Below are 22,429 nucleotides of genomic sequence, written 5' to 3'. Positions count from 1 at the left end.
GACAGCGAGGGGAGGACTCAAAACCAGCAGCAGGAAACATCAGTTTATTCAAAATCCCAAAATTACAGCAATTCCCGGGTACTTTATAACAACTTTATTTCTCCTTTAAATACACATGGAGTCACTGGCCTATGGGTTGAGCCCAGAGTCCTTCGAGATTTGCCGCACCCGCTGGCGTGGTCCCCTGATTCATTGAGGCGGTAGTTAATTTTAATTATTATTAATTAGTTAACTTTGATTATTATTAATTATTAGGGTTTTTTTTTTGTTTTGGTTTTTTGCTTGTAATTCCGTTTAAATTAACCTGATTTGGTTCTGGCGCCTTCCGAGTTCTGTGCGATCCAGGGGCTGCGTCATTTTTGTAGCCAGACGGGGCTCCCGCCCCAATGCTGCCGCAGGGGTAGGCGGCCGCAGACGGTGACCTTAAGGCACATGAACCCCCGTGCCAGGCCAGGGGGAGTTCAGAGCCAGAAGGGCAACACCACCAACTCGCCTCCCCCCACTCTGCCTGCCGCACTGGGGTTTGGAAGGCTGCCCCCCCGGCTGCCCACTAGGGTTGTCCTTGTACCTACCTCTGAGACAGCTGGTGCTGCCCACTGCCAGAGATGGGATCAGATACCGGGGTAGATGGGCCCACAGGTCTAACCGGAGTGGGCTGGCAGGGGGTGGGCTACTGAGCTAGATGGGCCCATGGGTCTTATTTGGGGTGGGGGGGCAGAGAGAGGGCAGGGTACAAGGCTAAATGGACCCTTTGCTCACTATGGGGCGCTCTCCCCGGGCAGTTTGTGCAGGCCAGTTTGGTGCTAGGTGGCGTCGTGCTGCGGGGAGAATGGTGGGGGCTCAGCAAGGGCCACTGTACTGACGGGACTGGGGCAGGGGTCACTGGGCTGCAGGGAAGGGATGGGGGGCTCAGCAGGGGGCGCTGGGCTGTAGGGAAGGGGCGGGGGGCTCAGCAGGGGGCGCTGGGCAGCGGGGAATGGGGCAGGGACTCAGCAGGGAGCGCTGGGCTGCACGGAGCGGGGCAGGGTGGGGCAGGGGGACACTGGGCTGTGGGGAGCGGGGCAGGGGCTCAGCAGGGGGCATTGGGCTGTGGGGAGCGGGGCGGGAGGGGCACTGGGCTGCAGGGCAGGGGCTCAGCAGTGGGCGCTGGGCTGTGGAGCAGGGGGATCAGCAGGGGGCAACATTCCCCTTTTTGTCCAAAGATGGCGTGTTGGGGGTACATCAGGGGTACATCAGCCTCTGCTGGCAGAAAACGAGTCGACGTGTGGCAGGGGAAATGGGTTCCCCGTCCTCAGCAGCTAGTTATCGGGGCCCTTCCACTACCAGGGAAGGTGGAACAACCTGCTGCTAAGGCCCCTCCTGTTCCCTTGGGTTTAGCCCTGATTTCCCTGGGTTTGAGCCACAGGAGCCCAACTGATTGGTCACGGGACACTCTCTGCACTTGTCGCCCATGGTGGGGCTCACACACCCGCTGTCTTCCTGGGCCTTTCTCAAAACGGCCTGGCGGGTGAGGAGGAGCCAACGGCAAGGGAATGAGAACTAGCGAAGACGCAGGGAAGAGTGAGCGATGAAGAGGGAATCGTATGCAAAGCACAGCGGACGGGGAACGAGGGGACCTTAATGAGAAATGGTGACAAGAGAAAGAAGAACAGTGAACGGCAAAGAGTGAGTTACACCGTGAACAAGAAGAGCGAAGAATGAAACACGAGGGCCGAATAGTGAATGAAGAATAGTGAGGGATATCTGAGAGTGCAAACTGCATAGCGGGCAATGAATGGTGAAGAGTGAAACGGTGAACAGGGAATGGGGAGAGTGAACAATGAACAGCAAATAACTAACAGTGAACGGTGAGGAGTGAATGGAGACAGTGAACAGTGAATAGCAAATAACTAATAGTGAAAGGTGAGCAGTGAACGGGGGTAGTGGAAGTGAATAACAAAGTGAACAACAAAGTGAACAGAGAGCAGTGAACAGGGAGGAGTGAATAGCAAATGACTATCGAGACACCCATGCTCACCACTAGCACGCTGCCTAGTGCCTAACAGACCGTGAATGGCAGAGGGTGAACGAGCGGTAACAAGCTGAGTGTAGACCCTTGTTTATGGGCCATTTATACAGCCGTTCCCATGCGCTCCGGATCCAGGTCCTCCTGCCCACACGCACAGCTGGGCACGGACACTGCGTGCCTCGTTCCGCCGAGCCGGGGGAGCTCCGATGCACTAGGGCCTCCTGAGGAGCGACGAGAGCCCGGTGGCCGCGAAGCAAGGCCTAGGGCTGGCTTCGAGACTGGTCACACCTCGAGCGTGGGAGCCAGGGGGGCCAACGCGCCCGTCCGATTGCACAGAACTTCGTGGGAGGCACTGCCGTACCTGCCGGCCGGCGAAGCAGACGGGCCGGAGTCAACGCCACGTGCCGGCCCATCAGGAGTGGGGAGGGCACCTCGCAAGCCGAGGCTGGGCTTTCCAGTCAGAGCCTATGGCTTAACCCTTAGCGCGTGTGACGCGACTGGTCAAAACAGTCGCAGCTCTAAAAATAGAAGACACCGTTTTATTTTTTATATTAAAAAAAATGCAAAACAGGACACCTGGGGGCTGAAGAACCGGCCCCTCAGCATCATACCGGGAGTCCTCCAGAATTGGGCCATGGGACGGAGGAGCGACATATCCCAGCCCCAAAGGGGAGGATGTGCCATGGACTCCCATGGGGAGTGGGTGCTGAGCATGGGGTGGGGGGATCGGCCCGGATGGTGGGTTTTGGTCTCTGCGGTGTGCGGGCCCCCTAGTCCTGAGAGGGGAAGGAAGAGCTGGGTCTCAGGCATGGAGCCGCGGACACACCATACAACACACACTGTTCCCCTGCTGAGCCTCCCCGGATCCTGCCATGCGCGTGCCAACACACCCAACGCCAACAGCCGGACACAACCCAGCATGCCCGCGCTGGCACCACTCCCACACCCGCGCACCCCACACACGCGTTCTCTTCATACACAACCCACCCACGCAGCCCCTCCCACCTCCTGCCAACCTCTGCACTTCCCAGAGACCCCTCACCCCTCTGCTGTCCCCCCACACCTCCGTCATCTCTCCACGCCTTTCCACTGAACCCTCACATTCCTCACACACTTCACACCAACTCCCACAACCTCCCACCTTCCACTGTCCCCCCATGTTCCTCCCACACCTCCACCGTCCCCCCACATTGCTCCTGCCAACCCCCACCTCCATTGTCCCCCCACACCTCCTGCCATCCCCCCCACATTCCTCACACACCTCTGCTGTCCCCCCACATTCCTCGTGCCAACCCTCCACTTCCGTCATCCCCCCAGAGCTCCCACCATCCCCCAAAACCTCCTGCCATCCCCCCACATTCCTCATACATCTCCGCTGTCCCCCCACATTTCTCCTGCCAATCCCCCCCTTCCTACTGCACCTCCCTACCTCTGTCATCCCCCCATTTCTCCCACCAACTTCCCCCCACGCTCCCCTCACACCTCCTGCCATGCCCCCACCCCTTACACATACTGCCCCCATCCTTGTGCTCACTCTGGTCTGTACAATCCCTGAGGATGCCATGACCGCCCTCCCGCCCTGCTCCCAGTGAAGTGGGGTGACTAGGGATCCCCCCCCAGCCAGTCCCCCCACATCTCAGCACCTTTCCTCTAACACGGACCCCCACAGGGCGGGTTACATGTCCCATCCTGGCCGAATGGTGTTCATCTGGGGACCCAACCTGCCCCCGGTCAACTATGGCTTATGCTTGGAGGCATGGGACCGAGGGGGAGGAGGCACTGACACCCCCCCCACCCAGGAGGGCCACACAAGGGAGGCCCACAGTGGTCTCCCAAACCGGTTCCCCCCCAAACCCATCTTGGGTCTGAGCTGACTGGGAAGATCCAAAATCCCTGGGATTATTTGGGGGGTGGTGGTGGCTCGAGTTGGGGGGCAAAGGGCAGGGTGAATGGGGCCAATGGCTCGGCTCCCTCTGCCCCCCAAAGCCTGGGGTCCCCCCCATCAGGGGAAAGTTTTGCATTGAGATACTTCCAAAAAACAACAACAACAGCAACAAAACCCTGTCCCCGCCCCGACCTGCCCCTCCCAACACGAAAATACCCCTGGGGCAAGGAGGGGAGGAAGAGGAAACATTAGCCCTTGATTCAAGTTCAGCGGAGGAGGGGATGTTTGGGGAGGGAGACGAAGGGGGCTCGGGAAGGAATGGGGGGGCAGAGGGGGTCCCCCACAGATCCCGGGGGCAGGACATAGTGGAGAGGTGGGGGTGATGGGGGAATGGCTTGTGCAGCCGTCGCCAGTGTTGTGGGGCAGAAAACCCAAGGGCTTCTCCCCCGGACGCTTGGGCCCCTGGGTGCTCTGCCCCAGCCGGGGTGAGGGTGCTGCACCCGCACCAGGCAGTAGGGGGCAGATCGGGGCGCTCAACGCTGTAGCTATTCCTTGCCCCCCAGGGCCCATGGGGCAGATCGGAGGCATGGCAGAGGTGCCCTGAGTTGTGGCTATTCCCTGCCCCCTGGGGCCCATTGGGGGCAGCTGTGGGTCAGGGCCGGGGCGTCCTGCGCCACGGTTATTCTCTGCCCTATGGCACCAGTGAAGTCAAGGGGGCAGACCCCAGCTGACCTCATCCAAAGATCCTGAGAAGGGGGCAGGGGGGGCAGAAATCTAGCTGGGGGAGGGGAAGGTTGGAGGCTGGGGCTCCCCATCAGGAGGGGGAAGCTTACAGCTTCGCCACCCCTGGACGATCAGGCAGGGGGACGGGGGGAGAGAAAATCACCCCTCAAAAGGGGGCCCTAAAAAAACAAATCCTAACCCCCCCTGCCTGGTATATCCCGCAGCCTGACCCTTAAAGGGGCGGCCTCTGAATTCAGAGTGTCCAAAGGGTTAACTGCCGGGGGCGGGGTGGTGTTTTGAAATGGGGGAGGCAGGGAGGGGAGCGTGAGAGACTGGCTAAAAGGACAAGGGGAGTTAAAGGCATGCTTTTTTCCACATGATGTGGAATGAGCCTGGGGAACTCACGGCGACAGGGAGTCGTTGAAAACAAGAATTTAGGGTAGTTCAAAAGGGGAGAGGACAGGCCCAGCCTGCATTACGCTGGGGGCTAGACTAGGCGATCCCAGTGTGCCCAACAGGTCCCAGACTTTATGGAGAACAGGATTCTCCGGCGGGAACGTAACGTAGGAAGGGATATCAAACCGGTCTTAGGGGGAATGGAACCCAAGAGTCCTGACACCTGACCCCCTTCCCCTGCTCTAACCACTAGATTCGCTCCCCTCCCAGCCCCAGGGATAGACCCCAGGAGTCCTAAGTCCCCAAACCTTCTGCTTTAACCACCTTCCCCTGAAGTATCTGGTACTGGTCACAGTCAGAGACGGGACGGGCTAGATGGGCCCATTAATCAGCTCTAGTCAATTTCCTCTGTTCCTGTGATTTCCGGATGCCATCAAGGCATTCCCAATCACCTGGCAGCACTGAGCGCCCGCCTCTCTCACAATCAGCCGTTTGAGACGGGCACCCCAAACACTGAAGCACCCCCCGCAAAAATCATAGGAGTCTAAGAACTGACCAGTGGGCAGGCCCATCTAGCCTGGTATCCCGTCTCCACCAGTGGTCTCTACAGACTTGCTTCAGAGGAAAGGACAAGACATCTCCTGGGGGGCAAATACGGACTAACCCACCCAGGGGGTTGGCTTTAAATGATTTCAGCTCTTGATTTATAACCCCAGCTGAAGAGATTTGCGACAGAGGGCCCAGCTGAATTGCCATGAGTCACAGTGACCTCTAGAGAAGCTGATCCTTTGTAGGCACCTAAGCTTTTGGCCACAGCGACATCCAGTGGTGGGGAGTTCCGAAGGCTAACTGTATAGCAATAAAGCCACTCCTTGTATTGGTGTTTAAGCTACTGCCTGCCAGGGTTGCAGAGAGTCCCCTGAGGTCAGAAGCCAATGTGAAGAGAGGGGTTTTATTTAAGGCTGGACGGTCTGTACCAGAAGCCATGCCAAGGCCCTCGGGAGTTTCTAATGCCTTGGGGAAGAATGGGATTGTGTTGCATCTGGGCTAAAGAGCTCCAGTGGTACGTGGCCTATAAACCACTATCCATGGTACAGCCATGAAGGGGAGAGGGAGCCCTGTGGGTTAGCCTGAGTTCCAGCTGATTTTGATACGTTTAGATGGAGAGCTCTGTGGGGAAGACACAGATAGTATGTATCTGGGCAGTGCCCGGTGCTACGGGGCCCCAATCTCAGTGATTCTTTGTCTGGGCAGTACCCGGTGTGATGGGGCAGCGCCTGGCCTGACGTGACTCCGCTCTTGGTGATGATATCTGTGCAGCGCCCAGCGCGGCAGGACCCCATCTCAGTGCCTTTGTATCAGTAGCAGCCAACCATACCCCATAGGCATACCGCAGTCCAGAAGGAGGAGCATGTTTTGGAATTGGAGGGTCGGGGTCTGAGCGCAGAGGGGGAAGAAGGGATGAAAAGGTTTGAGGCTGAGACCCGTCAGAACTCTACTGGGTGATGAGATCGAAGATCCCAGGGCCTAGCAAGCGGCCCGCGAAGAAACGGAAGAGAAATAAAGAAAAAGGCATGATATGAAGACCCATTTACCCCCCTGGCGTGGGGGTGACCCACGATCTTGGGGAGAGAGGGGTGGAGTTTGAAAGAGCTGAGGCTGTTCAAATTACATTCACGTGTGCTGGAGGGGTGGGGGCTCGTACTCCCCTGCCCCATGGCAATGGAGTGGGGTGGAAATCCAAAGAGCCGAAACACTGGAAGAGAGAAACCAGAGAGCGCTATATAAAGATATGTACATGGGGGGCAGCTGTGGCATGGGATGGAAGTAGAGGTTTGGCCATATCATGGCCCACTTGATGAATTCCCAGCCCCGGCCATGAGATCCGAGGTGAGGGGGCCGCTTATTCCTACCCCGGCGCCAGGAGGCATCCGGCCTGCTGGAGGGGAGCGGTGATGTCATCGGAAGGCACCATGGCGTCCTCATTGAATGGACGGGGCCGACGGGCATGACATCATGGGGTGGGCTGAGTCTCAAAAGGGGGGCCGCGCCTCTGGCGGTGATAGCATCAAAAAGCGGGCCAGGTCCACAGCTGTGATGTCATAAAAAAGGGGATTGGGTCCACAGCGGTGACATCATCAACAAGTGGACTGGGCCCACAGCACTGACATAATCAAAGATAGACGAGGCCCACAGTGTTGATATCATCAAAAAAAGGAACCAGGTCCACAGAGTTGACATCACTGAATATCAACAGGGCCGACATTAAAGGTCAACAGACCCTGATGATCTTGACATCATCCATCACCAACAAAGTCCGCAGTGCTGACATAATCAAGGGTTGATGATGGTCTGGCAGTGCTTGATCTCCTCAACTATTGACCAGGCCAACTGCTGTGACATCATCAGTGGCAACGCCCAGTGAACAGGCATCGTCAATTGGCAACGGAGCCACTGGACTGATGTCAAAACCAACAGACTGACCCCCAGGACACTGGTGTCATTCACGGTCAACGAGGTCCACAGTGTCGAGACCATGAAACGGCGATGATGTCATCAGACTTCGACAAGGCCCACAGCACTCAGTCACCGACAAGGTCCACAGTGTCATGGATGTCATGAGATGGAGACGGTATTGATGGCAGAGGTTGAGAGCCCTCTTGGCATCATCAAAGGTTGACCCACAGTGTTTACATCATCACAGGTTGATGGACTTGGTGGTACTGACATCATGACACATAGACAAGGGCCACAGTGCAGATGTCATCAAAGATGGCCAGTGCTGACATCATCATCAAAAGTCAACAGGACAGCTGGTCCTGATGGAATCAAATGTTGACACAACCACAGCACTGACGTAATCCTATATGGACAGGCCTGACTATCTTGACATCATCAACATCAACAGGGCCCACAGCGCTGATGTCGGTGGACAGGCCAAATGCAATTTGACATCATCGAACGTGGATGGGTCCAACACAATCTTGCCATCATCAAATGTCAGCAAGGCCCATGGTGCTGATGTCATCCAACAGGGACAGGCCCAACACCACTTTTATATCAAATGTTGACAGGGCCCATGGTGCTGATGTCACCCAATGTGGATGGGCCCCAGGCAATCCTGACATCAACAAAAGTTGAGAGGGCCCCCAGCACTGATGTCATCAGTCATGGAGAGGCCCAACACAATCTTGACATCAGGAGTCGATAGAGCCCAGAGCAATGACATCATCTAACATGGACAGAGAGAAGGCAATCTTGACCTTACCCAATCTCGACAGGTTCCAAGGGGCTGACGTCATCCAACGTGGATGGGTTCAAAGCGACCCTGACATCATCAAAAGTTGACAAGGCCTGTGGCACTGAGGTCACCCAACACGGACGGGCCCAAGGCAATCTTGATATCACCACAAGTCAAGAGGGCCCACAGCAGTGATGTCACCAGTTGTGGACATCATCTAACATGGACGGAGACAAGGCAATCTCGATGTCACCCAATGTCGACAGGGCCCCAGGGGCTGACGTCATCCAGCGTGGATGGGTTCAACGCAACCCTGACATCATCAAAAGTTGACAGGGCCCATGGCGCTGAGGTCGTCAAAGGCAGATGCCACCAAAGCCCGGCAAAGGCCTTGAAGCCCAGTGGGCCGCCCAGTTCAAGAAAAAAGACGGGAAGGACGGAAGGGGGGAAGACACAGAGGAGGAGGAGGAAGAGAGCTATGGCCTTGGAAAGTCGAGTCCACCTGAGCCGGGCCCTCACACGGTGACCTCGTTCTTGCTCCCGGTGCGGAGGTGCTGACTGGGGTGGTGCCCGGGGATGAACTGCAGCTGCTCGATGGTGCTCTGGCGGCGGGCGCCGAAGCCCTGGCGCCGGTTGGCCGTGTGGTTGCTGCCCACCTCCCAGGCAGCCTGGGCGGAGTTGGCGGAGGACGGGTGGGAGTTCATCTTGTGCCCCTGGTGGCGTTCGAGCAGCGGGGTGCCAGCGGCACAGATGTTGGTCTGGGACAGGGCCTTCTGGTGGCCCAGCCGCAGCTCCTGGAAGGGCCCAGTGCCCTGGTGCAGGCGCTCGGGTGAGAGCAGAGGCTCCTGGGAGTGCAGGGCCTCGCGGGAGAGCAGCCGCTCGTGGGAGACGACCCGCTCCCGGGGGCCGGTGCATTCGTAGGGGGAGGGGCGGTAGCCATCCGAGAGGATGTGCTCCTGGGACATCACCCGCCGCGGGTGCTGGGCCGCCTCCCCGTAGCGCTCGTAGTTCATCTTCATGGCGTGCAGGGGCAGCGTGCCCCGCGTCAGCTCGGCCAGGTGCCGTCGCTTCAGGTACAGCTCGTCCATGTCCTTCTCCGCTGGGGGGGGCGGGGGGGATGGAGGGGGCAAAGGCAGCAGGGGAGGGGCAGGGGGATGGGGGGGCAAAGGCAGGAGGGGTGGGGCAGGGGGGTGGCAGATAATGAACAATGTGACCAACTCTCCTTTGCACGTTCACAGGCTCCATGGCCGGACAGGGCCACCGTGAATGAATTCATTTCCCCCACAGGCTGCCAGTCAGTCCTGGGAACCGATGGCCCCCCCTAGAGGGGAAAGGCTCTGGGCCCCGTTCCCTGCCCCCCTGAGCCAGCCCGTCCCCACCCTGAGGCCACATGGGAGCTGGCGCCCCCTAGAGGGGAAAGGCCTCGGGCCCCATTCTTCCCCAGGCCAGCTGTGGCCCCCGGGAGAGTCCCCAGGGGCTGGTGGCAGCAGTGGGGTCGGGCTGTGAGCGCCCCCCAGTGGCAGGGCCCCTGGCTCACCCAGCCTCTTGAGCGAGGAGTAGCGGCTGAGCTCCGACTTGATGGCCGACTCGTAGGACGGGGGCAGGTGCGAGAGGTTGTGGAAGGAGCGGGAGCAGGTGAGCGTGTTGTACTTCAGGCCCGAGGTTGGGGTGTGATGCACTCGCCAGTCTGGGGTGGGCAGGAAGAGATGGGGGAGGACGGGGAGGGGAAGAGGGAGTGTGGGGAGAGGGGTCCAGAGGGAGGTGGAGGGGACAGATGGAGGGAGGGGGTTAGGGGAGGGGAAGAGGGAGTGTGGGGAGAGGGGTCAGTAGGGAGGAGGCCAGGGAGAGGGGGTTGGGGGAGGGGTGAAGATAGAGATTAAATCGCTGAGCCATTTTATCTCCCTCCCTCCCCACCCCCCGTTTCCCAGCTGGAGGATTCGGATTCCCTGGGGCAGTTCGGGTGAGAAAATGGGGCCCCCTCCCCCGGCCCTGGGGTACAGAGCTGGGCCCGTCGCCCCCTGCGTCACCTACCCAGCGTGGCGGCGTGGTGCTTCGGGCTGCTCACGTTGAGGTGCACGTAGTTGTGGTGCACATTGTCTGCAAGGCAAAGCCGAGTTATTCGTCTGGGGGCAAAAAAACCCCAAACCCCACACCCCACCACCAAAACCCAGCCCCTTAAAGGTAACGTGCGAGGTCAGACACCTCTGGGTCCCCCCAGGGCCGGATTAACCTTTTGTGGGCCCGGCACCAAACGTATTTGTGGGCCCCCGTGGGGGCAGTGGAGCGTGGTGCTGGGACGTCAGCCCCCAGAGCGAGGGACCGGCCCCGCTCCGCCCAGCCCAGGGCAAGGGCACTATTTACAAACCGGCTGCCTGGCCATGTGCTTTTGGCCTGCCCCTTCCCCTCGGGGGAGCGGGCCCATGTCACGCCACACAGCCCCTCCCCGCCCTGCCCAACACCCCCCAACTCCCTATGGCCAGAGCCCCCCCAACCCACTATGCCCAGCACCCTCCCAGACCCACCCACAAATGCACAGCACCCTGCACAACACCCCCCCTGCCCACAGCCCCACCACACAACTGCCCAGCACCCCCATACAGAACCCCACTCCATGTGCCCCAACACACACATCTACCCCGCCCCCTCACAGCCAGCACCCACCATACCCCCTCCCCCACGCCCCTGCCTCCCGGCCACACTCACTGGCCCTGCTGGGAGGCGAGTCGTGCTGGGCTGAGCTGGCAGCACAGCAGGGCTGGCCCCGGGGCCGGAAATCGCTCCGGCCCCTTGGGAAGTGGCGCGATCAGCCAGGCCAGGGCCTGCCCCGGCCAGGCTCCCTCAGGACCCACTTGCCTGAAGGGGCCCAGCCAAGCCCCCCACACTGCGCCCCCATCAACTGGCTGGGACTGGCGGGGCTCCTGCTCCAGTCCCAGGCGGCTCTGCCAGGGGCGACAGGGGGGCCCCACAGATGGTGGGAAGCAGAGACTGCCCGGAGCCGGGGGTGCACTGGGGTCCGGCCAGGGGGGCAGAGAGGATCTGGCGGCTGGGGCCAGGGGGCAGAGAGGAGCAAGTGGTGGGGGAGGGGGGAGCCAGGGGGCTGGCGGGGTCTCGGGGCGCAGAGCAAGCGGAGCAGGCCGGGGCCCCTTCTGAGCCTGGGCCCGGCTCCAGGGCACCACTGGCGCCACTGTGAACCCGGGACAGGGCCCCCTGGTGCGATTTTCCTTCTGGGGACAAAAAACAACAACAAAAACCCCCCAGCCCCTTAAAGGTAAGGTGCAAGGTCAGAGATTTCTGGGTCCGCCTGATGGTATTTTCTGTCTGGAGACAAAAAACCTTGGCGCCTTAAAGGTAATGTGCAAGGTCAGACATTTCTGGGTCTGCCTGATAGTATTTTCTGTCTGGGGACAAAAAAACTTGGCACCTTAAAGGTAATGTGCAAGGTCAGACACTTCTGGGTCCGCCTGATGGTATTTTCTGTCTGGGGACAAAAAAACTTGGCGCCTTAAAGGTAATGTGCAAGGTCAGACACTTCTGGGTCCGCCTGATGGTATTTTCTGTCTGGGGACAAAAAAGCTTGGCACCTTAAAGGAAATGTGCAAGGTCAGACATTTCTGGGTCTGCCTGATAGTATTTTCTGTCTGGGGACAAAAACACTTGGCGCCTTAAAGGTAATGTGCAAGGTCAGACACTTCTGGGTCCGCCTGATGGTATTTTCTGTCTGGGGACAAAAGAACTTGGTGCCTTAAAGGTAATGTGCAAGGTCAGACACTTCTGGGTCCGCCTGATGGTATTTTCTGTCTGGGGGACACAAAACTAAACAAAAAAACCCCTCCAGCCCATTAAAGGTAAGGTTCAAGGTAAGAGACTTCTGGGTCCACCTCAGGATATTTTCTCTGCGGACAAAAAAGCTTGGCGCCTTAAAGGTAATGTGCAAGGTCAGACATTTCTGGGTCTGCCTGATGGTATTTTCTGTCTGGGGACAAAAAAGTTTGGCGCCTTAAAGGTAATGTGCAAGGTCAGACAGGTCTGGGTCTGCCTGATGGTATTTTCTGTCTGGGGACCAAAAAAAACCCAGCCCATTAAAGGTAAGGTGCAAGGTCAGACACTTCTGGCCCAGATCCGCTTGATGGTCTTTTCTGTCTGGTGACAAAAAAAACCTCAGCCCCTTAAAGGCAAGGTGCAAGGTCAGATTGCTGGGTCTGACTGATGTTATTTTCTGTCTGGGGACAAACACCCACGCAGCTTGAAGGTAATGTATGAGCTCAGACACCTCTGGGTCCCCCTGATGGTATTTTCTGTCTGGTGACAAAAACCCCCCAACCCCTTAAAAGTAATGTGTAAGGGCAGATACCTCTGGGGTGAGCGGGAATGTGGGGGTGCAGGGGAGGGATCGGGGGATATGGGGGTGCAAGGAAATAATGGAGGGAGGGATTGGGGCAATGTGGGCTGCAGGGGAGGGATGGATGGAGAGATTAGTGAATATGGGTGTGCAGGGGAGGGATGGGATGTGGGAGTGCAGGGGAGGGATGGAGAGATCAGAGATGTGGAGGTGCAGGGCAGGGATGGAGGGAGGGATTGGGGGATGTGAAGGTGCAGGGGAGGGATGGACAGAGGGATCAGGGGGATGTGGGGGTGCAAGGGGATGGAGGGATGGAGGAATTGGGGGATGTGGAGGTGCAGGGGAGGGATGGAGGGAGGGATTGGGGATGTTAAAGTGCAGGGGAGGGATGGACAGAGGGATCGTAGGGATGTGGAGGTGCAGCGGGAGGAATGGAGGGAGAGATCGGGGGATGTGGGGGTGCAGGGGAGGAATGGATGGAGGGATCGGGGGATGTGGGGGTGCAGGGGAGGGATGGAGGGAGGGATTGGGGGGGATGTGGGGTGCAGGGGAGGGAGGGATGGATGGATATTCTCCGGAGCAGTGCAATGAAGAAATCTGCCATTCTCCAAACAGCCACTGGGTGTCTCCCAGGGCCTGCCTAAAGCTGCCCAACTTCCAGGGCGCACCCCAGCAGAAGCCAGGACTCCTGGGTTCTCTCCTGGCTCGGGGAGGGGAGTGTAGAATGGTAGGGAAGGCTCAGGGCCGGCATTACAGGCAGGGGGCCGCAAATGGAAATTTGCCCCCCAAAGAATATTCAATGGGCCCCAATTCCTAGGTGCGGGCGATGGAGTCGAGTGCCCTCCAGTGCCCCCAGAACACCCACGTGGTCCCCCACTAATGAGACCCTGGAGCCTATCCTGGAAAATGAATCCACCCTGCATGAACAGGGATCAGTTCTCGTCCCCGGGCCTGCTTCATGCATGGAGCTGCAGCGACCCAGCCCAGGTTCCGTAGTCGCTCCCTGCCTCAGTTTCCCCCTCTGCACAATGGAGATGACAGCCCTGCCTCCCTGGGTGAGTCAGGAGAAGAGCGGGAGGAACCCAGACGCTATGGTGACGGGCGCTAGAGAAGTAGCTCAGTTCATGACGACCAGGGGCGTCTCCGTCCCCCTCCCGATAGACGGAAATACCCGGCCCCCGTAAAGGCACCAACCATGCCAAGCAGAACAAGGGCCACGTCGCTCCCAAATGCAGCCACTTCTGGGGTGCAGCCACCATGTCATGGCAGCACAAAGTGCCCGCTTGGGCCAGTGAGCGAAGAGGGATCCTGCACCCCACAGGAGGCGATATGGGGCAGCAGGATAGAGTTAAACTGACAGCCCACCCTGAGCCCCGCTAACTAATGTCCCACTGGCCATGACACCCAGCTGCTGGGACCCCTCCCCAATCCACCCCCCTGACTGCACTCCCCTCTCTCCCCCAGCAGCTGGGACCCTTCTCCAATCTGCCCCCCCCCCGACTGCGCTCCCCCAGCTGCTGGGACCCCTCCCCAATCCACCCCCACAGCCTGCACATCCCTTGCCCCCGCAACTGCTGGGACGCCTCCCCAATCCACCCCCCAGCCTGCACTCCCCTACAGCCTCCCAGCTGCTAGGACTCCTCCCTAATCCACCCCCCCGCCTCGGCCTGCGCTGCCCCGCTGCCGTCCCGGCTGTTGGGACCCCTCCCCAATCCAACCCCCTGGCCTGCACTCCTCTGCCGCCCCCCAAAGCTTCTGGGACCCCTCCCCAATCCACCCCCCAGCCTGCACTCCCCTCACCCCGCCCCCAGCTGCTGGGATCCTCCCCAATCCACCCTCTGTCTTGCACTCCACTGCTGCCCCCTCCCAGCTGCTGGGACCCCTCCCCAATTTCTCTGCTTCCCCCACCCCCTGCTTTAGATCCCCTCCCCCAAGAACCCGTAATCCCCCTTTAACAGAACATGCCTCAAGGAGGTTTTCGGATGCCCTGGGGAGGGGGAATGACTCAGCCACCGCTCCCCCCCCAGCCCTGCCATGAATGCTCAGCCACAGACACCCCACGACAGCTAGCACCAGTTGCCATGGCAAACCGCGATCTCCCACCATGCCCCGCGCCGTAATGCCTGGGCCCAGAAATCACCGGCTCCAAAATACCATTGCCCAAAGATTTGCTGGGGGGTGATGGTGGGGTCCAGGGCATGGGGCCCAGGGCCTATCCCCTCCAGGGGGTGCCAATCCCAAATCAGCGAGTCCCAGGCCTGTTTAACAGCCCCGGGTGTTACATGAGTTTGTTCAGTCTCAGCAAGCCGCCCCCCCAGGGGGGCCCTGGCGGAGGGAAGAGGACAGGCTGCCCAATCCATGGACAATGCGCCCCCCTCTCCTCACAGGGGGGGCTCCATTGGGAAAGGGGGCCCATTGGTGATGGGGGAGGGTTGAGCATCGGGGAGGGGCTGAACTGACTCTGGAGCTGACTAATCCACCCCTCCCTTGTCATCCCCAGATCTAACCCCCTAATGCTGGCCCTAGGATACTGGGCCCCATGGCCTCCCCTGCCAGTAAGGTCCTGACCCCCACCCCTCTCCCTGCCCTGCAGATCAGCCCCATGGGTCCATCTGCCCTGATCCCAACTTCTCAGTGGGGTGCTCAGACAAACACCCCCCTGGCCTTCTGCCCAGCTGGCAGATGATCGTGGGGCATAGGCTGGTGGGGGGATGATGACAGCCATGCAGTCAAGTATATTCCCCCCCCAGCTCCTGGTCTCGCCCCTTGGCATGGCCAGTGTTCCCCGTGGGAGGCAGGAGGGCAGGGGATGCACTCCGTGGGTTAACAGCCTGTGGGGCAGGGGATGCGCCAGGGTCAGTGAGTGCAAGCCCCCCCCTCACCCCGCCCAGGATGTCCTAGCCCCTTGCATAGACCCCCCCACACACAACTCAGCTCAGAGTCCTTGGAGGAGAAACTGCTAGTTGTGGAGCAGCTGGGGGGCAAGAGAGGGGTGGGCAGCGATATGGGGAATACCCCAGACACACACCCAGTGCCGCTCCCGAGCCCCCCACCCTGCTCCCTGCAGCCCAGCGCCCCCTGCTGAGCCTCCACCCTGATCCCCACAGCCCAGCGCCCCCTGCTGAGCCCTCACCCCACTCCCCGCAGCCCAGCCCCCCCTGCTGAAGCCCCCACCCCGATCCCCGCATCCCAGCGCCCCCTGTTGAGCCCCCCACCCTGCTCTCTGCAGCCCAGCGCCCCCCGCTGAGCCCCTGCCCCCTCCCTGCAGGCCAGCGCCCCCAGCTGAGCCCCCGCCCCCTCCCTGCAGCCCAGCGCCCCCCGCTGAGCCCCCCACCCTGATCCCCGCAGCCCAGCACCCCCTGCTGAGCCCCCGCTCCCCGCAGCCCAGCGCCCCCCGCTGAGCCCCCACCCTGATCCCCGCAGCGCAGCATCCCTAGTGCCACTGAACCTACCGAGGTTGCTCTGGCAGGGCTTGCTGGGGTTGTGAAGGTTCTTGGGGGGCCGCGCCGGCCCGTTGTCCTGGGAAGCCGGGTTCAGGATGTTGCTGTTGCCGCGCTCGGAGCGCAAGCTGGTCCCAGCCTGGTGCCGGAGAATGTCGACAAGAGCCCTGGGGGGCGGGGGGGGGGGCAGCGCCCGTCAGACACCCACAGGACACCCCCCCCCAGGGCACAATGCCCTTCCCCAGCCCCTGCCCCGCCCGGCCTCACCACTAGGTGCTCCCCCACTGTCCTGTCTGCCCCCCTTCCCACTGCCATGCCCCACACCCAGCCCCACTCTCCTGCCCCCTCCCTTCTCGTCTCCCCATGGCCCCCAACTCCCCACCCCTCTCCCCCCAGCTGCACCCCTCCCTCTGGTCTCCACCTCTCCCCTTGACCCTGATCCCTTCCCCTCTCCCCCCCGGCTCCCAACTCCCCCCTGCTACTGCCCTCCCCCCACCCCAAACTCCCCCTGCCTCTCCACTCCCCCCTTCCCCATGAACCCCAGACACTCCCCTCCCCCCTTTCCTCATGGCCCCCCGATGCTCCCCTCCCCGACCCCCTCCCTTCTCCCAGTCATGGCCCCTACCCCAGGCCCCAACTCCCCCTCCTCTCCCTCCCCCTTTCCCCTTCCTCATTGCCCCCCAACTCCCCCTCCTCTCCTCTCCCCCTTTCCCCTTCCTCATTGCCCCCCCACTCCCCATGGCTTCCTGACACTCCCCTCCCCTGATCCCCTTCCTTCTCCCAGTCATGGCTCCTTCCCCTGGGCCCCAACTCCCCCTCCTCTCCCCTCCCCCTTTCCCCTTCCTCATTGCTCCCCAACTCCCCCTCCTCTCCTCTCCCCCTTTCCCCTTCCTCATTGCCCCCAAACTCCCCATGGCTTCCTGACACTCCCCTCCCCTGATCCCCTTCCTTCTCCCAGTCATGGCTCCTTCCCCTGGGCCCCAACTCCCCCTCCTCTCCCCTCCCCCTTTCCCCTTCCTCATTGCTCCCCAACTCCCCCTCCTCTCCCCTCCCCCTTTCCCCATCACTTCCTGATACTCCCCTCCCCAATCCCCTCCCTTCTCCCAGTCATGGCCCCTTCCCCCGGCCCCCAACTCCCGCTGCCTCTCCCCTCCCCTCTCCCCCTTCCTCATGGCCCCCCAACTCCCCCTCCTCCTTTCCCCATGGCCCCTGACTCTCCCCTCCCCTCTCCCCCTTCCTCATGGCCCCCCAACTCCCCTCCTCCTTTCCCCATGGCCCCTGACTCTCCCCTCCCCTCTCCCCCTTCCTCATGGCCCCCCAACTCCCCCTCCTCTCCCCTTCCCCTTTCCCCATGGCCCCTGACTCTCCCCTCCCCTCTCCCCCTTCCTCATGGCCCCCCAACTCCCCCTCCTCTCCCCTCCCCCTTTTCCCATGGCCCCTGACTCTCCCCTCCCCTCTCCCCCTTCCTCATGGCCCCCCAACTCCCCCCATCTCTCCCCTCCCCCCTTTCCCCGTGGCCCCCGACTCTCCCCCCTCACCTGGGCATGTTGATCTCCCGCCCCTGGGGCCGGCGGGAAGCCTTGCCAAAGGCCACCTTGATGCCCAGGCCCACGGCCAGGGTGAAGCTGATGACACCGCAGACCACGTAGACGGTGCTGTTGCTCTGCTGGCGGGCGGCCTCGGAGCCCCCCGGCCCCCGGCCCCCGGGCCCAGCCGTGCTGCTGGCCTGGGTGTGGGCCCAGAAGGGGGTCTCCACATTGGTGCAGCGGCCCTGCTCCAGCCGCATGGCCCGGTGCTCGCAGCAGAAGCGGTAGTGGCACGTGCCACAGCAGAAGCGGTAGCCGCCCGTGGTGCAGTTGAAGGCAGCGTCGTACTGGCCCATGACGTCGTAGTAGCCCTGGCATGTCTCGGCCGCCCGGCCCCCCCAGGCCCCCGCCCCTGTGCCGTTGACCCCTGCCAGCCGCTTGAGGTGAGCCAGCAGGCTGGGCAGCGCCCGGCTGTGGTTGGCTGGGCGAGGAGCCTGGAGGACCGCCAGGGCTGGCCGGCAGCTCAGGGCCTCCAGGGTGGCGCAGAGGAGGACAGTCAGCAGGTGGTACATGGTGTGCGGAGGGGGATGATCCTGGGAGATAGGGGGTAATTGGGGGGGCAGGGAGAAGCCCTGGGTTGGGGGAGGTGAGGAGGGCACAGAGGGGCTCCAGATGATGCAAGTAAATGGGCAGCTGGGGTGTATGTGGGGGCACGGGGACAGGTAGATGGGAAATGCACCGGGAGATGGCACCGGGTGGGAGGGTACGATGGATTCCGTTGGACAGCCCTGGGTAGGGGGAATGGAGGGGCTCAGCAGATAGCACTGGGTGGCGGGGGGGGCGCAGAAGGGTCCCTTGACACGGCACAGAGTTGCGAGGGGAGGTCAGGGCGTCTGGGCCCCGTTAGCTGGTTCCTTCTTGTGGTTATAAAAAATGGATCAATCCGTATAAAAGAATCCGAGAGAGAAATCTGCAGAGAGAGAGAGAGATGCAGGAGTCGGTAGCTATCGCACCATGACCCCAACTAGCACAACATCATCCCCACTCCTGGGACAGGCTCTTTTTCCCAGAACCCCGGCTTCCGGAGTCGTGAGCCATGGCAGATCTCTGTCCCCCAGTCCAGCGGGGGCAGATCGGGGGGATGGCAAGAGCGCTGGCCCGACACAGAGTCACCGAGATTAGGGCTCCGTCGCACCGGGCGCTGCCCAGGCACAGAATCACCAAGATTGGGGCCCTGTCGTGCCAGGCGCTGCCCAGACACAGAGTCACCGAGATTAGGGCCCCGTCGTGCCGGGTGCTACCCAGACACAGAGTCACTGAGATTAGGGCCCCGTCGTGCCGGGTGCTACCCAGACACAGAGTCACTGAGATCGGGGCCCCGTCGGGTCGGGTGCTGCTCAGACACAGAATCACCAAGATTGGGGCCCCGTCGGGCCAGGCGCTGCCCAGACACAGAGTCACCAAGATCGGGGCCCCGTTGCACCCCAGCACTGTGACACCCCTGCATCCCCTCTGCCATATTATAGCCCCTGGGAACCCCAGATCCGAGACACCCCTGTGTCCTGGTGTCTGATTCTTTCCTGGTTATTTATTGATCATTATTGATTTCCAATGAATTACTAGTTTAAAGAGATGAGGGATTGTAGGGGTCTAGTCCCAGCCACAGGCACAACAGAATCAAGGGGATTGAGGCTGGGATCCCCAAAGTGTGACATGTTGAGGGGAAAGCAAAACTTAAGGCAATTTTTAGTGTGCCATTTGTAAAGCCACAGACGCTCCAAGCCACATAAAAACGGAGCAGAGAGAAGGCGGGTGTGGCAATATCTGTTATTGGACCAACTTCTGTTGGAGAAAGAGACCAGCTGTCCATCTGTAGAGAGCTTGTCTCTGGGTCTGGGAAAGGCACTCCGAGTGTCCCAGCTAACTACAAGCTTGGGCAGATAGGTTAGCATCAGTGGTGAATGCACATTCAAAATGATCTTCCCCAACGGGAGAAATGGTCTGAAGTCAATAGGATGAAATTCAATCAGGACAAATGCAAAGCGCTCCACTTAGGAAGGACCAATCAGTTGCACACATACAGAGTGGGAAAGGACAGCCTCGGAAGGAGTACCGCGGAAAGGGATCTGGGGTCAAAGTGGATCACAAGCTAAATATGAGTCAACACTAACGCTGTTGCAAAATAAGCAAACATCATTCTGGGATTTATGGCGGGAGTGTCATAAGCAAGACACGAGAAGTAATTCTTCTGCTCTACTCTGCGCTGATTTAGGCCTCAACTGGAGTATTGTGTCCTGTTCTGGGCACCACATTTCAGAAAAGATGTGGAGAAATTGGAGAAAGTCCAGAGAAGAGCAACAAAAGTGATTCAGGTCTAGAAAACATGACCTATGAGGGAAGACTGAAAAAAACAAACCAGGGTTGTTTAGTCTGGAGAAGAGAAGACTGAGAGAGGATGTGATAAGTTTTCAAGTTCATAAAGAGATGTTACAAAGAGGAGGGAGAAAATTCTTGTTAATCTCTGAGGACAGGACCAGAAGCAATGGGCTTACATTGCAGCAAGTGGGGGTTAGATTGGACATTAGGAAAAACTTTCCTAACTGTCAGGGTGGTTAAGCACCAGGATAAATTGCCCAGGGAGGTTGTAGAATCTCCATCATCTCCATCCGCTTCAGAGATTTGCGGGACAATGGACGCCCCTTGGAGATCCACCCCAGACGCGTGGCCAAACACAGCCAGTTCATCCTCAGCCGTGACAGTTGTACATCCGACAACAAATGCTTGGTCCAGCCCATGGGCACTCACACAGCTCCCCCATAGGCCGACCCTCTTTATGGGCCACCTCCCGAGAGAATTTCTGGGAAAATGCACCACAAACCCAATGATGCTCCGGAGCTACATCAATGATATTTTCCTCGTGGGCAGACAGCCCAACCTCCCCTGTCCATTTCTACCACAGCTTCAACAACCACCCCTAAAATCCTCCCACACTAGGAGCAGCTTCCTGGGCACCACAGTCCTCTTCAACGCTGGAACCCGACAGACAACCATGGATCACCCTGCCTACTATCACAGATCCAGTCCCCACCCCAAACACACCAATGGGTCTGTTATCTACAGCCAGGCATTCCAATACTGCAGAATACGCTCCAAAAAGGAAATCCGGGATATTCACCTTAACACGCTGAAAACCGCTGTCACCAAACAAAGACACTCCACCAGAAAAGTTGATCTCATCAAGGAATATCCCGAGAGAACCTGCTTCAATACGGAAATAAAACCTCCCCAATTGCACACGCCTAGTTAAGAACATAAGCACGGCCAGACTGGGTCAGACCAAAGGTCCATCTAGCCTAGTATCCTGTCTTCCGACAGTAGCCAACATCAGGTGGCAAACAGAGGCTAGGGACACCATCCCTGCCCATTCTGGCTAATAGCCATTGATGGACACATCCTCCATGAATTTATCTAGTTCTTTTTTGAACCCTGTTATCGTCTTGGCCTTCACAACATCCTCCGGCAAAGAGTTCCACAGGTTGACTGTGCGTTGGGTGAATAAATATTTTCTTTTGTTTGTTTTAAACCTGCTGCCTATTAAACTAACACCCCACAACTACAACCCATACTCGACAGGGACCCCATTCTGAGAAAGCTTTTCTGAACCTCCTCTTCTGGCCTTCCAACAACCCACCAACCTTTCCAAGCTCATCAGCAGAAGCAAGCTCCCCACAGACCAGGAACCACCAACTCAATGCAGCACCAAACCCGGCCAGATCAACAGATACAAATCCAGCAGCCATATCTCCACCACTACAATGATCAACACCTTTCAAGAGCCAAGGGTCTTACACAAGCCTGTCACAAAATGTGGTGTCCCCCATCCAGTGGACCAAATGCCCCAGTCACAGCAATGTGGGTGAAGTCAGGCAATCCGATACTTCACACAAAATTTGCCTTGGCAAGGAATTGATACCGATGATCTTAAGTGAAGATGGCCAATAGACTAACCTGTCGCTGAAGGACACCCCAAGATCACTAGGGTGAGTAAAAAGAAAAGGAGTACCCGTGGCACCTTAGAGACTAACAAATTTATTAGAGCATAAGCTTTCGTGAGCTACAGCTCACTTCATCGGAGTTAGAGATGGGCATTTGTATGAATATCCGCAGCACCCATCCGGCCCAGATCGCCAAGTAAGGGGGAGGTCCAGACCATCAGACTTGTCTTCCATGCCAGGGATGGAGCAGGATGCCCATCTGTTTCGCTACCACCAGCTCCCCAAGAAAGGGTGTGAGTCTATCAAAGGAATGGTACCAAATAGCAGCGTAATATTCTATTACTGCAACATTTTACTAGACAGGGCTGTTGCAGCCACGTTGGTCCCAGGATATTTGAGAGACAAGGCGGATCTGGTCATATAGTTCACCGGACCAACTTCTGACAGGGAGAGAGACGCGCTTTCACACTACCCAGAGCTCTTCTCCGGGTCCAGGAAAGGCCTAGCAAAGTTCGGAACAGATGCTCCCCACGTCGCCTTGTGAACGCAGCGGCTGGGTTTCCGGGTAGGATTCAGAGGTGGGAAAAGGGTTCATCCCCAGGACAAGGTGTTTTTCTCCTAGAATAGCCCAACGTGGTATCGGTTCAATGTTCCTGCAATTGGCCGGTATCATTTGGGACAGATGCCACCCCCCCCCAATGTTGTCAGGACCCCAAAACTCTGCGTCACCATTGGACCCCTTTTGCTAAGGCTCATAGGCCTCAAACTTGACCATAAAGACTCAAACAATGGGCCTGCGGAGTCCTTGAGTTACCATTAAATGAAAAGCTAAGTTAGTTCTCTGGGCTACAGTCCCTAGGTACCCCCAGATCTGAG

General features: G+C 59.1%; 1 protein-coding gene across 1 annotated transcript in view; it reads right to left on the bottom strand.

Moving 5' to 3' along the window:
• Positions 1–32: 32 nt before the first annotated feature.
• The window catches only part of SHISA7 (shisa family member 7), a 31,434-nt gene continuing 9,037 nt past the window's right edge, over positions 33–22,429 (bottom strand). The window contains exons 2-6 of the mRNA XM_038381136.2: positions 17,571–18,528; positions 16,045–16,199; positions 10,285–10,350; positions 9,791–9,940; positions 33–9,352 (exon numbers count right to left, since the gene is read on the bottom strand). Coding sequence (XP_038237064.1) covers positions 8,769–9,352; positions 9,791–9,940; positions 10,285–10,350; positions 16,045–16,199; positions 17,571–18,130 — 1,515 coding nt within the window. The 5' untranslated portion in view covers positions 18,131–18,528 and the 3' untranslated portion in view covers positions 33–8,768. The remainder of the gene's footprint in view (positions 9,353–9,790; positions 9,941–10,284; positions 10,351–16,044; positions 16,200–17,570; positions 18,529–22,429) is intronic.

Source organism: Dermochelys coriacea, chromosome 23 (genome assembly GCF_009764565.3).
Source record: "Dermochelys coriacea isolate rDerCor1 chromosome 23, rDerCor1.pri.v4, whole genome shotgun sequence".
Taxonomy (NCBI): domain Eukaryota; kingdom Metazoa; phylum Chordata; order Testudines; family Dermochelyidae; genus Dermochelys; species Dermochelys coriacea.
This window is presented reverse-complemented; position numbering and strand designations above follow the sequence as displayed.